This window comes from Brachyhypopomus gauderio, chromosome 1 (assembly GCF_052324685.1).
Source record: "Brachyhypopomus gauderio isolate BG-103 chromosome 1, BGAUD_0.2, whole genome shotgun sequence".
Lineage (NCBI taxonomy): Eukaryota > Metazoa > Chordata > Actinopteri > Gymnotiformes > Hypopomidae > Brachyhypopomus > Brachyhypopomus gauderio.
The window spans coordinates 27,584,397-27,600,854 of NC_135211.1; the positions used below are offsets into that span (position 1 = coordinate 27,584,397).

At 43.9% G+C, this 16,458-nt stretch overlaps 1 protein-coding gene across 2 annotated transcripts; it reads right to left on the bottom strand.

Annotated features, from left to right (window-relative positions):
• Positions 1-1,912: 1,912 nt before the first annotated feature.
• prdm2b (PR domain containing 2, with ZNF domain b) lies at positions 1,913-14,958 on the bottom strand. 2 transcript variants are annotated; one of them, XM_077007353.1, is made up of 9 exons: positions 14,842-14,958; positions 12,510-12,637; positions 12,248-12,368; positions 11,709-11,812; positions 10,995-11,147; positions 10,495-10,621; positions 8,186-8,299; positions 3,463-8,012; positions 1,913-3,367 (listed from the first exon to the last, which is right to left on the bottom strand). In XM_077007353.1, exons 3-9 carry the CDS (start codon positions 12,366-12,368, stop codon positions 3,341-3,343), a joined length of 5,196 nt encoding a protein of 1,731 aa, XP_076863468.1. In that variant the 5' UTR covers positions 12,510-12,637; positions 14,842-14,958; the 3' UTR covers positions 1,913-3,340. The 2 variants fall into 2 exon arrangements, with proteins under 2 accessions (XP_076863468.1, XP_076863477.1); XM_077007362.1 differs by lacking the exons at positions 10,995-11,147; positions 11,709-11,812; positions 12,248-12,368; positions 12,510-12,637; positions 14,842-14,958 and having other exon boundaries at positions 8,186-8,313; positions 10,495-10,577.
• Between the last annotated feature and the right edge of the window lie 1,500 nt (positions 14,959-16,458).

Genomic DNA, 16,458 nt, shown 5'->3' on the forward strand with positions numbered 1-16,458 from the left:
TGAGGTCCTTATTTTTCATTTAGTCCTCAATTCATTTAGTCCTAATTTCAGGAGAGGATTTACATTTTTGCGGTCTCCTGGCACGGGACCATATCAGCATTACTGTGGGCAGTTAAGCTTACATGTATTATCTAGCTAACGGATATCCTAGCAGTTAAATTTTTTCTAATTTAGCCTAATGTACACTCAACACTCTCACGTAGGCCACCTAAAGTTACTCTCACATAAAGTAACGAGCAGTTATCCGTCAGCTTCGCGTTGACTGCTGCGTGGCTGATGGGAGGATCCTTCTCGTCAAACTGCGCTTCAATCTGCAGCCGAGGATTCAAAAGGGAAAGAACCACCGTCACATATTACATGGTGTCCAAACGCATTTACGGACATCTCACCTTTGACTCATTCATGCCTGGTAGAAACAAGTCACATGTGTGGACTGCCAAGGAAATTCCACCTTTATTTGATTCTTCATCCTTCCTCAAATTGTTTTATTTTCCAGGAAGTATTTAATTTGTCTTCATACATGAACACTGCAAAGTCCATGGAATAACCTCAATTTTCTGTATACTGCTCACTAACATCCTAATATAGGAATTACACATTAATTGGCGTCGCCCTTGGCGTCATAGCTAACGCTAATTGACTTACAACCAAACAAACGTTACATTAGATTGCATATTCATAAAACGTGCATCCACTGACCCTCCCACACTTAACTTACGACGCAACATTTGCATGCAAGCGGGAGAAGCGTTTATCTTTGCTTGTTATTCCAGGAAACGAAATGACCAAATCGAGATGGTTCACATTTTTTTCCTGGGGTTGAAATGAAACCAAATACAAGAGTTTTACTGCGCATTTTACTACGAATTCATTTGAAATTTGGCCTCAATACGGCTCCATATTTGCCAAAAGCTTAAACATCACTTCCCTGACATTTACACGTCCCTGGGGAGCAACACCTAATTTTTCCCCCTGCAACCTACACACAGGGAATGTTGAACCATTTCTATATTTTTCTATGACCGATTGCAGTCATAACAAAGTAGGCCTAATCTCTGTTACAAATTTGGGCTAAAGATGTTACATGCTTTATCAAACATACAGTGAAAAATAATGTAAAATAATAAAAATGTCATTCAATTAACAGACATTTCTTCATCCTAAAGATTTACCAATACATCTTTCAGAACTGTATTCAAATTATTTTATATTTTTTCATGAACACCAACACAATCAGTACAGTGGAGCTTTTAATTACAAATAATACTTCAAAATTTAATTAACCATTTTCTCTCGTCTATCAGATGGATTACCTCCCCCACCCCTCCCTACACACACACACACACACACACACACACACACCTACCCAACATGGGGCACGTTGAGTCACATATTTGGGGACCCCATATTTTGGTATCTGTGTTGGTTACACTGCTAGGATTTCAATCGATGGCACACATTCTGAACTGGTGCTGTACGCTGTAGGACTATTCCTCTCATATTCCCTTGGCTATAGGTCGACTTGAGTAAAAAACAGCTCATCTTACCACACTCTCCCCTCCCGTTAGTCCCGCATAGTCAAATACAAAGGGTAAATTCTGCTGTGGTACAAAGCCAAGATTGCGAATAGCATATAAAAACCTTCATATTTTCTCACAAGATATAAATACATGTAAAAACAAACACCTGTGCCCTATGGACACAAGTACAAGGACTTCTCCTGAACTGCTTTTGTAATTTTAATTTTTTTTTCTTTAATAACTAGTGCTATGTAAAGTACTTAGAGAGAACCAAAGGGGGAATTTTATTGAACTGTATGGACTTGTGTAACACCACAGTCATAACCAGGAAGGACAATATAATACTGCCTTATATATTACAAACACAGAAAAAGATACATCTTAAAACATAATTTGCTACTTTTAACCATTTTATTTGGTGACAAATTTACATATGTACATATAAAATATGTACAGGTCATGTTAATTCATGACTTTAATACCCACGAGCAGATAAAGAACTAAATACCAAGATCAGTTTGAATATTTGAATAGCCATGCCCATTCCTATTGTGGGACAGGCACATGTAAATATGAGTAAATGCATAAACATACCCCAAAATATGTAAATATAGACCCAACCCTCCTCCTATGCAGTGGAATTTGTCTTCAGATTTCAAAAACAAAAAAATATCTGCACTGGTTTTATCATTATAGCACAATCTACCCTTTATATAAAAAAAAAACAAAAAGAAAATAAAATCAAAACCATCATGGCTGCACAAGTATAAATGGTAGAATAAAATAATGCATTTACAAAAGCTTTATGTCAAAACAGAACAGAAACCCTGTTTTTGCAATCAAAACCACTCACAGATTTGTTAAAAAGCAAAATTAGCTTAAACTGTGATTTTCAGATAACATAGGGAAAATGGTCAGAATGAGTCAGGCAGAAGTTACATAATTTGAGTTGTCATGGCACTACTTTAATGTCCTCACATATTAGAAGGACATCAGAGGACTGCTCAGTGTTTTCACACACTCGTATATTTAGTGTTTAATGGTCAGCAGTCCTGCTGTAAATACTATGGATTATAAAAAGTACTGAGAAGCACAGACAGCTTAAGGGTTGGCTGGGTCAGGCAGGGACAGAATATCACATTCATACAGAACACCATTATTGCCCACTCATTATGACTGTATCAAACAGCTCATTCCATTACTGTGTTGAAAAGAAAATAAAACCCACAACACAAACCTGTGAATGAGAGAGCTTCATTTGAACAAATATTGCATTCCATACGGAGCATTAAATATCAATGTGCCCCACCCCCCTCATTTGCATCAGAAAGAGGGGCCGGACAAAACAAGAATATTGACACAAAAGGGTCAGTCTAGCCATACTGTATTCATAGCACATGCAGTAAGAGACTTGAATAAAAAAAAAAAAATTCACAGAACACAAAGGCCAATAAAAAAAAAGAAAGAAAAAGGTTGCCGTAACAACTGATAAATGATTGCCTTTTTGCAATACAATCGGCCATCATTCTTAACGGAACTGCAGGGCCTTTATTCATAACTCAAGTAATATTACTTTTAATGTACATTTACAGGCATCATGATCTAGTCCTTGTTCTCCCCTTTTTTCTTTTTGTTGGGGAGGGTCGCATATCCAACCAACGCTCATTTCCAAAAGTGCATTAAGAACTTGCTTCTGTCAGCCAAAATGAAGCATACGAGGAGAAGACTCCTGATCTCTTACTATATTTATATTAACCAGTCCAACTATTTCAATTTAACTTGAAGTTCACCAGGTCTCCAGCAACCACTTCCAGTGAGCTTTACCTGGTTTGCTTCAACAGCGATTCCTGCAAGCAGAAAGCAACACAGTGCACACAAAAGGTTAAACTGCATGCATTAGATTGCATGTGCACCATTGTACCTACTGGGTATGATGTCCTACCGTGTACTCCCCAAGTCCAGCATCACTGTTGGCAGGTTCTTCTGTCCCACCAGACCCCAAGGAACCAGCCATTTGGAGGCTACGGGTTACTGGGCCACCCACTCTCTCCCGCACCCTCAGGGAAAAGCGCTCCTCTTTCTTGGACTGCCCCTGCGACTTCACATCCACCTCCTTCTTGGGAGCTGCTTCTTTACCGGCGCGTGGAGCTTTTGGAGAAGGCTGGGCCAAAGGCTCGTCTGTGAGGGCAGGCGTCGAGGGGGCCGGGGTTTGCCGACTGCTCTTTCTGCCTTTTTTGCTTTTGTGGGCCGTGCTGTCTGGGCCGGTCGCCGGCCTCTTGCTGCGCACCTGGGAGACCCCCGTTTTACCCCGGCTCACCGCCACGTTACTTTCTAGCGGCTCGGAGCTCCGGGCCCTCGTTTTCCCCAGCGGCCTTGCGGACGGGCCCATTCCAGCTTCCTGTTTGATTTCAGAGTCTGTGTTTCGACTACGGAGATTCATGTTTTTGTCCTGAGGTGTTGGTGCCCCTTTATTTTTCTTATCCACGGGTTTCTGAGGACAGCTGCATGCAATGTGCTTTGTGAGGCTGGCAGGGTATGTAAATTCTCGACTGCAGTGAGGACATATGTGGACATCTGGCACTTCATTCTTGACCTGGGTTGGGGTTTTCCTGACCGAAGTAGCAGCCTTGTTCTTCTGGGATATCGCCTTCTGAACAAGCTGGTTTTTCTTCCTATTCAGGGCAGTCATTTTAATCTTGGACGGCATCTCCGGGTTGAAGCTGAGCCTCTTGGGTTGGCCTATCCTACGGAAGACGTTCTGTCCTGTGGTAGTGGCTGGTGCCAGCGTGCGCCGCATGACACCATTCAACGGTTGCTTGCCTATCTGCCTGAGAGGGATGGGATTCTTCTTGGGAGTGTACCGTCTCTTATCACTTGCGTTGGCACAAGCCAGAATGTGCTTATGGAGCTCTGGCATGTTATCAAAGCTGTTGCCACACTTGGTGCACCTGATAGCTGTGCTGAACGTCTGGGGGATGTTGTGAGTGGTGAAGTTAGTTGCGGAGGCCACTTCTCCAGCAGGTGTTCGGTTATGGTAAGGGAAAGGGGGAGGCTTGAAGCTGGGGTAGTGCTGATTGATGCCAAGGCGCACATCTGGACCTTTGGGCTTTCCTGCCTCGGCAGCCATAATCTTTATTGTAGTGTACAGCTCCTCCGTGGAGTCCTCTTGTCCGGTGACATCATCAACGGCTTCCGTTTTAACGTCACTGGTATCGCCAACTCCACAATAATCCAGGGAGTCCTGGTCTACAGTTGTGTCAGGAGCTGGATGTGTGGAAATCTTCTCCATATCTGCCTGAGTGGGATCCGTGTAATTCTGAGGCCTGAGTTTGCCATTTTCAACAATGGTGTGAGTGCAGTTCTGGCCAGGGTGCAGGTCGCTCTGGTGCTGCTGGAGGTTGCAAAGGAAAGCAAACTCTTTGGAACAGACAGAGCACACGTGAATTCTCCCGACATCGTGGAGAGAGGAGCGGTGCTCCAACAGGGCTACTGCATTTCCAAATAACTGCACGCAGAACTCACACTTGAAAGGCCGTTCGGCAGCGTGATCTACAATATGACTGCTAAGTTCCTTAATAGAGTTAAAAGGCTCCTTGCAAACATTACACACAAAGCTTTTTGTGAAGGTGTCCTGCTCTGATGTGTCCGTCACATCAGGAGTCTCTGTTGGAGCTCCGAGTAAGGCCGATGAGGACATGCCGTTGGCGCTAGGCAGAACTTCAGCTGTCGATTTAACTTTTACAGGTTCATCAACACCTGTGCCCTTACCAGCTAATAGCCCTATATAAGAGGTCTGAGAATCTAGCACTAAATTAAAGGGAGTGTGTGTTTCTGCATCAGGATGCCGATGTTCTGGAGACTGAGAGGACTGTGGTTTTTGTTCCACCTCAGTTTTAACATTGAGGTTTTGAGGCAAACTTCCGTCAAACGAAGTACTATGGCTGGTGCTGGAGTCAATATTCCTTTCAAAGGAAGAAACTGCATTATTTGCATTTTTTAACAAATTAAACTTAGAATCAAAGGTTGAGCCCTTAAGTAGTGTTTCATTTTCGGATTCTGAAATGGAACCTGCTTTACAATGTATTTTTACATCCTGAGGACTCGAAGGCAGTGCATCAGTTGTAGGGTGTACCTGTTCAGCAGTTTGGTCCAAGTCATCATCATTCAAAGATAAAGCATCGTTGCATGTTTCAGTTATGACAGGGGACCCAGGAGCTGTGTCCATCACATGGTCAACGGGTTTGGGAGACAATTTAGGAAAAGAACAGTCAGAAGATGGAGCAAGGGGTGGAGGTGATGGGACAGATGGCAAAACAGGGGGTGGAGGTGTAGATGAGGCCTGGCTGGAGGTGGATGGGGAGAAAGGATTCATAATCACAGGAGTCAGGGAAGGTGGAGAAGCAGATTCGCATGGCAGTTCTGAATTAGAACACGGACTAGAGGGGGAGACACTCGTGACGCTGCCCGGAGACAAGTGTGTGTCTGGGCTTCCGAGGCTCGGACAGCCCTCCTCGGCAGAGGAACCCAAGCCTGCGTATTCGTTCATCAAGACTTTTTCCAGCATGCTGGTATTGGGTTTCTTTCTCTTGACGTGTGTCTGCACAGACATGCTTGCTTTCGTCTCAGGGTCACCTGCATTTTTTCGATGAACACTTAAATCCAGCACAGACTCTCCGGGCCCTTTACTTACGTCACCGTCTTTTTTAGCAACGGCGCTGGAGAGATCAAGAGGTTGCTCGTTGCAGGAATTGCCTCCACTTATTGAGGCCGGCCACTCCTTTCCAGGGGGACTTCTGGAGTCCCTCTGATCTTTGCTGGATATGGTCCAGGACTGATTCGTGCTATGGCTTTCAACCTTTGGCACCTTGAGGGGTTGTGAATCCCCCGTTTCAGGGTTGGAGTTCTCAGAAGAGCTGCTCTGTGTGGGCGTGGGAGGAGAGCCAGTCCTCCTTTTAAATCTCCCTTGAGCAGCAGGCAAGGATGTTATGGAAAGTGGTGTAGTCAGTCTACGGCTATCTGCTATTACAGCCAGTGAAGATTTTTGACTGTCCTGGGCCTGCAAAAGCTGCTTCAATTTAGGGGAAAGATAAATCGTTTTCTCTTTCTGAAAGGCTAACGTCTCTGCGGACTGGGGGAAGACATTGCTAACCAATAAAGGTGACTGTGAAGAAGCAGAAGATGCAGCAGATGACACGGTTTCAGATTCCATTTTCACATCAGGAAGAAGTGGAGGGGTTGAAGTTCTCCTTTTAGAAGTTGACTGAGCAGAGATGGAAAGCTCCTTCATGGGACCAGGCCGTGTTTCAACTTTAAGAACCTGATTTATTTGGTTAGAATTCAAGATGACTGCATCAAGACCAAACAGCGCGGCAGCATTCGAGTCGACCTCTATTACTTCACAACCGCTGTCTGAGCTTGTGGACAGGATCTTCCCATCAATGTAAAGGCTGAGGTTCTCAGAGATGTTCTTGGAGATGTCGACCATGCCTTCCTCTCGTTCCCCCTCATCCTCGGTGTCTACACTGGGTACGTAGGTAGGTGGCGGGCTGGAATTTGGGGACCTAGGCCCAAGTGCTACAGCATGGCCTTGGTCCAGCTGCTGGGTCGATCCATCCTGCAGGAGAATTCCTTTCCTCCGAACGCCTTTCGGCATGAGGTGGCGTTCATGAATTCTGCGCTGGTGCCTGCGCATGTTGGTGTGGGTGCCGAAGGTCTTGTTGCAGTATTTACAAGGGTGCAGTTCTTTAGACTCCCCGTTCTCGTCTGAAACGAAAGGCGGGTCGGACTCTGCCCCCGTATCTTTAGACGCATCTGAGCCCGGCTGAGGGGGGCCGTTCTGTGAGCTAATAACTGTGGGACATGGTGAGCTCACACAATCAGAGGTAGGAGAGTTGTTGAGCCCAGTGGGACCGAGAAGAAACGCCGTTCCAGCCAGCGACCCTGACCTTTTCAGACCTTTACTCCCACTCTCGTGACGTCTTTCGTGCCTGCGCCTGCCTACCTGAGAACCAAAGGGCTTGGAGCAGTACCTGCATTTGAAGGTGTGGGTCTGGTGGTTTGCCATAGAGTGAATGTGAGCGTGGCGCTCCAAGCCTTGTTTGGTGGAGAAGTGGCGTTCACAGTGCTGACAAGGGTGAGTTTCACCCTGCACATCGTCATCGAGATCGCACTCTGCATCTAACTCAGGAAACACCAGAGAGGACTCTCCTTCACACAAAGTGCTCTCAGAGCTTTCCTTGACAGGGCTGTCAGAAGCCAAATGTGGGTCAGGCTGTTCATTGTTGTTTTCGAGCTTCACGTCAGCAGGGGGCGCTGGGCTGTCGTGTGGGCGGAGCAGCTGCAGCTGATCTGCCTCCTCTGAACCATTCTGCTCCTTCTCTGCAGTCGGAGCCAGTGAGGAGTCCTCGCTCTCTATGTTGGAGGAGTTGGAAACGCGCTTCTCCTGGGCCGGCTCTGAAGATGCAGAGGGTCTCTCTTCCTCTATGCTCACTCCTTACAGAATGAAACAGAGAGAACAGAAGAACAATAATTAATACATCTTTACTGTTCCTTTGTAATGACAATAACTATGTGCCTGAAAACAGTTTTTAAATGCTTTTGTTTGTAAAATTAAAAAATAAATAAATAAAATCATCTTAATAAAGTGACTCCAAAAGTAAACCAACCTTCCTTAATGTCACACATCTCTGTGACTATGGGTTCAGCCGCACTCGATGGCTTGTGCCCGGGTAATCTTCCCAAACCAGCCCGTCGAGCTTTGTCCAACAGCTTCTTTCTTGCTGTACAGGAAACGCTTAGGATCATTTTCAATAAAGAACAATCATTTTCGATATGGAAAGCACAGTGAGGCCAGGCAATCATTCAGCGGAGGCATGCAAAACCTCTAGCTCTGTATCTGAACCAATTACCACAGTGAGTAAAACAAAGCAGATCTCTGCCTGAATACTGATACATGCTACTGCCACAGTCACACCTGCAAGACATCACAAAAGAATGCCATGACCTGTTTTTCTTTTTAATCCTCAAAGCAACTAAACCCGCCTGACTGCAGTGACATTACAGTAGTGAGAGACAAACATATGATCTTTCCTTCCTATAGTGGCATAAAAAAATAAGAAAAAAAATCCAAACACCAAACTTCCAAAGTTTATCCATACGTATCCATTTGTAAAAAGAAAATAATAATAAAATTTAAAAAAAAGACAGAATAAAAAAAGCTCAAGGGCATTTTAATATATGCATATGCCTCCTTCAAGGATTTTACTCATGAAACATGTGAAACAGAGCCAGTTGCTATCAGCTGGTGCTGCTATGACAAGGTCATCTGTCAGCATCCTATACAAAGCCTGATTCAGAACAGAGACGCGTGCTCCCAGGCCAGTCATCTGACTACACTCGTTAAATATCCACTTGGCTGCTTACAGATTATCTATTTTGAAGTAAGATTATAATCTTGTCTTTAGGCCATGCTATTTTTTTTAAACCATTTTACTACCAAATAAAACGAGTCTAAGGTACTTTAGCTGTTATACATTCTCATCTCATTTCAACTCCCTTCTAACTCTAATGTAGGCTAATTAAGTTCTATTACATGATGCATCAGACAAGAAACTTTTAATATTTAAATTATCTCCAATTTTATTGTAGAGTTCAACACGGGTTGAAGCCAAGTTCATGTCATCCAAAACCAACAACAGTAAATGGCTCCAAAATCTCTCCGACACAAGCCATGAAGTCCCACAGGCAGTTGGGACTCTCCCCGTGGTGTTGTGAGCGGGCCATCCCGGGCCTAGGGCTCGCTTCCTGGCCAACTTCAACAGAACAACCTTTACACCACATGCCCGACGGTGGCGTTTTATGTGCACGTTATGTGCAGTGACTCATAAACGATGAGTTTTTGACGCTTGTTGCGACTGGATGGAGGAGGGAGAGAAAACACATTTTACAGAAATCCCGAACACTCCTTGTTCCTAAATGAGCGTCCTGCGGCCGTGAGGCGAGAACTGTGGCAGTGACATTAGCAGGTAGCCGCCTAGCCGCACACGCTGGTGTGGGTTACTCCAAACACCCCTCCCCTTTGAGAACTACTTACTGGGGGCATGTAACGCAGCCCACGCAGCGACTGTTCGGCGGTAGTTTCGCACACATGTCGGCTAGGTGTCCTTCTCCCCCCTCACATGTTCATAAACCACATCTGCCGTGTACCGCAGTGTGCGCGCAACTTTGTAAAAACTTGGCCGAACGCGACTGTTCCTCCCCGGCCAGCCGGTTCGCGGCCGCGGTACTCGGCGTGTGGCGTTTGACCGTGTCGCCTTAAAGGTAACACGAAGCGAGTCTACCTGTTGCCTGCTCTCGGCACGGCGTCAGCTGCGGATTTCAAAGCCCCCGAAGTAAATTTGAGCCGAAGCGACCTGCCCGACCACACCGCGGAGAGGGGAGAGAGGGGGGAGACTCTGATCAGAGCGGACCAGGAGAAGTACCGAGCGGCCCGCCCGGTCCAGAGGGCCAACCCGAGGGCGCGACGCGGGGTTTTTGCACATTCTGAACTAACTGATGTAGCTAAACAGCTAGCCGTATCTTATCCAAAAGTGCTGACGAAAGGTCATCCTCCGCTCTGACAGGTAGCTGGGCGAGCTAGCCGTGCTGACTGGGGGCGGCTGCTGCGCCCCGTCAGCCAGCAGGACTGACCGCGCCCGCGTCTCTGACGGGACGGACGGGACGTGGCGGTTATTTAGACACACGGCGAGTCCGTCTCGCGCAGTCAACACCGTCGCTATGCGACTAGATCGCCAGGTACCCGAGCTAGCTGAGCTAGCTAGCCTAGGTAGCATTGCTAGCCTAGCTAATTGACGTTAGCAGACTTCTCAACTGTAACCGTAATAGACGTGCCCATGTTTTCCCCTCAGTTTAACTTCGCCGTTTGCGCATCTGTCGTACAGAAGGTTATTTTTGAATTATGAAGTCTGTGCTTTACCTCGTTTTGCTCTCGGTGAATTTTTCTTGTTCAAGTTGCTGGTCCTTTCTTCCTCTAATGCAGCTGCTATCTCAGGGTTGTCTTCCCCATTGTACCATACCAGCAATTCTTCGCCTGGCCCGATTGGCTGCAGGGTTAGAGACGGACCAATCGCAGTCAAGTTTATTGTGTGGCGGAGGGAAATATTATACAGGCCTTGACGTACTGACAAGCATTTACTATTAAAAGCTTATATATTAGCTGCAAAAGCAGTCTCGCTAACGAAAATGACTTTGTACTGAGACGTCTGAAAATTATACACTCATTAATTGCAATGACGAAATTATATTTAACTTTAAAATGCATATTGGGGATTATTTAAAAAATCCAACTTCAGACTACGAGTGTAAACTTAATGAATATTTGCACTTCAATATCCCTTAAATATAATCTCTATTATAGAAAATGTCATCAAATGATAATGCATAAAATTCACAAATAATCTGATTAATCGTTCCTACCCTCAACACCTTGTAGTAAATAGCTCTGTTGATTTCCAGTGGAAACAGGTTCTGTTCTTGAGACGAGCGTGCCCAGTTGACATAACGCAACCAATTCCCCTTCAAAGGGTCAGTGGCATCCACACACATCCACCCTCTGGTTGGGAAATACACCTAAAAAGGTAATCACATTGTTTTGAATGGTTATAAGGCAGAAGATTTGTAGTTGCAATATGTACACAATAGTACAGATAAGTTCTAAATTAAGAAACCAGATTTAAAAACCACACCAACATGGAATGTATTAAAAGGTCAGTGAGCCAAACTATGACAATCGGACAAAACCGTGGATTAAGTACTGTATCTCTCTCCAACACTACTGGAGGGAGGTCGTATTCTGTGGTGATGGTGGCTGGTAATAGGAAAGTCCGTTTTGGAACAGGCCAAACGCAAGTATTAAGCTGAGAAATTGTGTTTTACACCAAGAGAAAACAATAAAAAACAAAAACAAACATGTCAATAATAGTGATGCGTGAGCATTTTTTCCAACTAGCACACTCCTGCACATGCCAAATCAGACTTAAAATCTGAAATCATCATTTATATAATGGAGGTTATATACAAAAATCACATCATATTTTATTACGTCAGGGGTACGTCCTTTGATCTCACACTGTTTCCCTTCCAGGTTACAGTTAAAGCCTTCCATCAGTGCTTTGCACTCTTTACACCTACCTCCCACATGTACACATTGCTGGTCACTTGAGACCTCTTCTTCCTCTCTCCTACAAAAGGCCCAAACCTCTTGCCTTTGGGAATAAGTCTAGATGCCCAGACCCCTGCAAAGTACAACACATACAAAAAAGAGCCCGTTTTAGTTCTTTAGGGACCCGTTTTTCCCTCACACATGACCCAATACCCTGTCACCACATGCTAGCCTGTGATGACAGGACTGTGTTTCTGTTAATACACCTAGATTTATAGGTTATATCAATTAAACAAAGGGTTCTGTAATGATCTTTCTGTGAAGATCAATATCTGAAACACAAGTTAACATTGCCAGCAGTAGTTGGCAAAAGTCCAAAGGAAGGTAGTGCCTACACCCCTGAGGTCAGGCTCATTCACACATTCTCATTCAGCTTTACACACAAGAGAGATGAACCAGGAACTAACAGAACAGAAACACTTCCAGGGTCATTGTGTGGACTGTGGGGTTTTGTTTTTTTGTTTGCTTTGCTTGCTCCCTGGTGTAAACGTTTCCAAAGCTGACCCACCTATACGGTTTGGACTGACAGCCGATGGCCCCAGTCTCATGCTTCCTGGAAGCCCCCTCCACACATGGGCTGGAATGTCATCCAAGGTTTCATAAGCCCCTCCACATACAGCCATTACCATCTGGGGGGGTGGGGGGGGGGGGGGAGTTACATTCATATATATAATACTGTAACACTAAATACATCTACTGCCAGCTGTGAAAGGTGTGGCTACCCCAGGATTTGGTACATTTGATTAATTTGAACGTTGTGTAATACGTACAAAAAGACTTCTGTTGAGCTCAGCTCTGCAGGTTGTGCACGTCACATACGATCTGTCCAAATGTGAAATAACTGTAGTTAATGATAATCAGCAGCACCACACCAGGCAGGAGACGAGTCTCTCAGTCTCTGCAGGACCAGACAGACATGTTTCACAAACAGATCAACAGATCCCTCAGCTATTTTTTCTCTCTGGAGAGAACACACGTTGCCGATATGACTATAAGAAACTGGGTTTTTTTGCTTTTTTTTTGTATTAAGACAGACATGGACACAAGCTGTGTTTGATAATCCTTCAACATTTCACAAAGGGATTCTCAATGGATTCCTCAGGTAACCTGGAGGCTTATGGGAACAGAAGACACACCCACAGAGAAAGACAAAAGTGTCATCACTGGATAGCATTGACAAGGTTGGTGCAAGGTAGCCACCTAAACTACAGATCATACAACTCAGAGTGGTGTGTGACCAGACAGACAGCACATACTGAGCATTACTGCAGAAACTATTCAAGTCACTGCAGCCATTTCCATGGGTATTAGTCATCACACACCTTCCATGATCCAGCATCACACCAGGTACTAATATAAATCCACCTGTTCACTCGGACAATAACCCTGTTCCAATCAACTCAAACAGATATAAACAATTATCCCTCACATTACAGCCAACAGGCAAAAATTCTGTTTCACACTTCACAAGTGGAGCGGTACCATTTCCACCCATTAGGTAAAACGCACCTGCATTATATTGATCCCTTTAACTTCTTCCTAGCTGAGGCCAATAAGGGTGCCACAAAGGTCAGTGATTCAGATCCTACCCAGGTTATATTGTAATAGCTGTGCACAGGCTGCTCACCTGCAGAGACACCGTCTGTATTACATCACTAATCGCAATGACTTTATAAACTATGGGAGACCCGGATGATCACCTTTTTAGTCCGTTGCAGATTAAGAGACATGTTCACGTAGGAGTGCTGTCAGTTAACGGCACAGCTGCTGATAAGAGAAAGAGAAAAATCGTGACACCCTCTAATGTCTTATGTTATTGTTACGTCTGGAGGTCAAAGATGCTCCTCTCCCTCGGTCACACACACACTAATGAAACTATAAAATCAACTCAAAGCTATTATAACACCATTTACTATGCTGCGTTTTTACAAATGATTAAACAGGAGATACGAGGTCCAATATAACCACAATGGACACTACCGGCGTGATTCTAATGCCCCCAAGTGAAGCGCCTTCAATAAATTGCTAACATGATTGTTTTTCCCCACTTTTAAAAGTAATAAATGTACCCAAAGCCAAAATCTCTTTTTGTGTGCTCTGTGTGTATTTAAGAAGCATTGAGCCAAGACTGATCTTGACATTAGTTCTAGCAGCAAGTCCTCTTTGGGGGTTCCTTGTCCCGTTCTTGATCAATAAACACGGCCTCTTAAGTACACCTTCATTAGCGGCTTCATTAAAACAGAAGGAGCAGTAATCAATCCCTATTAAACACAGCATCCCGGACCCGCGTTACCGTCATCACTCATTTCATTCATGAACCATCCAGAACTTTCCGTTTCAGTGCGACTAATTTATTATACTGCATCTAGGAATCTAAATGAAAAAGCATCCGTGATGTTAAGAGGAGGCTGCAACAAACATAACGGAATTAAAATAAGCCGTTTCATTATGGCGAGGTGTGTGAATATCGGTGGGCGCGTGACAAACAAAGCAGCAATGAGTCCCGCTTTCAAACCGCCTCAACGCTTCACTACGGAGTTTACTAATTAAATACTATTAGATCATGTGGCATGACAATTTAGGAATTGAGACAAAAATATGCTCCAACATTACTGTTATTAACCTCCAAAATAAAACAGATCAAATCATTTTAGCTCACAGATTCCAGACGCGGCGTGAGTTCAAAAACATGAATGTGTTTTTTGTTCTCAAAATGTCATGTTTATCTCCACATTGTGGTAATCCGTCAATATGCTTCAGTATCAGTTTTGTCCGTGGACAGCGGTTCAAGGTTGTGGTTGTGTGTCCCGACTTAAAAAAAAACACGCTGATTTCACAGAAAATGTTCTTCGAACGCTTACAAGTTCAATCTGTGGCAAATGTTATCAAGAAAAGTTGTGAAATGGTTTCACAGGACGCCCAAATCGCTTTGCAAGCTGGCAGGACAAGCAGGTTTTATTGTTATCCTCATATCTCCCTCTCAGGAGTGCGCAAAGCAACGCAACTCTCGTCCAAGCAAGGTGTTTTCATAGGCATTCAGTGAAGTGGCCCAAAGAGTTGGCTGAAATAATAACGTGTGCACGTTTCCCCCCCCACACTTACCTGTAGTTCTGACCGGCACTGGATACTTTTGCTTTACCTGCTTCCCATCTGCTGAAAATGGCGGATGGAGAGCAGAGCTTTGAGCTTCCCCAGTGTAACTGGTCGGCCGGCTCGCAGCGTTGGGAGAGGCAGGCATTCCGCTAAAGCATCAGGACGGGGCATCGTGGAAAGTGAGCGTGTAATGTAACCTGGGTCGCCACAAATTAGTTGCGATTATTGCTTCCGTATTCGGTGCGATTAAAGGGCCTTTTACAATAGCGATGTAGTTTGTGGCGCAAGTTGAGTGATTTATTTTACTGCTGCACTAAATGAACGGCGACCCTTCGAGTAGGCAACTGATTTGAAAAGAAGATACATTATGTAAAACAGTTATAAATCCGTTTGTTTCAAAATGTTCATATAGGTCTACCATATTCACTCTGAATTAGGACAAATGTGCAGTCGCAGTGTTCTTTCATTTAGCCTACCATATGCTTCACGTTTAGACTGGATCTTACCTTGAACAGGTATTGCAGAACAAAAATAACCACTAAATTTCAAATAACACTTTTATAGTTGCAAAAAAGTGCAGTAGAGTTTTTGTTGTTGTGTTTTTAGTTTTCATCATTTATAATGTATTTTAACCTTATCAAACCTATATATATTTAACCTATTCCTGTGATTAGAAAAGCAGCATGACAGCGATTTGTACTGCAAGATGTAGATAGCAGAAAACATGGGCTGTTTAAGGTCATCACAAGTCTAATGTCTCTTAATAAGAGGAAAAAAAATAATTGCAGCCTACAAAATCTACTGAAGTTTGTTTTGGTAGTTATTGTAACGCAAATACGTTAGCCTTTCTGATTTAGAAATTTTACATTTGTTCCACACACTGGCTTTTGGATTTTTTTGGTCCGTTTCACTTGCTAAGTGTGATTACATATATTAGCCACAGGAGGGCAATATTGCTTGTAGTTCTGGGTCCTTCTATATGTAACTCATGATCATTTCTCTTCAAACGCAACAATTTGATGTACCAGCTGCAAGATGTATGTATGAAATAATTTAGAAATTTCAATACGCATTTGATGATAATAATATGTTTAAGATCATGGTATTCATATTTTTTCCATTCAAAGGCATTTGAGGGAAATGAGGAAATATGTGATGTTTAAAAATGTTTGGTACCAAATCTACCCAACTGTTCCTCATGAAAGTGCAATTAATTCTGCTAGACGCTTGTACTCGACCAATCGTAGAATCCAGATGACAGGAGAAACCAATCACAAGATCCAGAGATTTTTACACATGGAAATCTGACTTTCTTGGTTACATACTAACCACACAAGTGCCATACAGATGCCTTGTGATCATCCTCTAAAAGGTGCCAAAAACCTTTTAAAAATCATATTACGTTACTGCAGGGACAACCTCTGTGCATATAAACACTGAATGTTCATTCTTAGGAATTTCAAGATCTCTTGTTCATCCAATGAATTGAATGAATGATTCTTTCATTTCATTTATGTGATTTGTCTCTGGCTTTCATCTGGTTCACATTTTAATCCAAGCAGTGGTTGCAGAGCAAGGGACATGCTCAGCCTAAACCCACTCATCGGGTCCTAAAACAGAGAGATT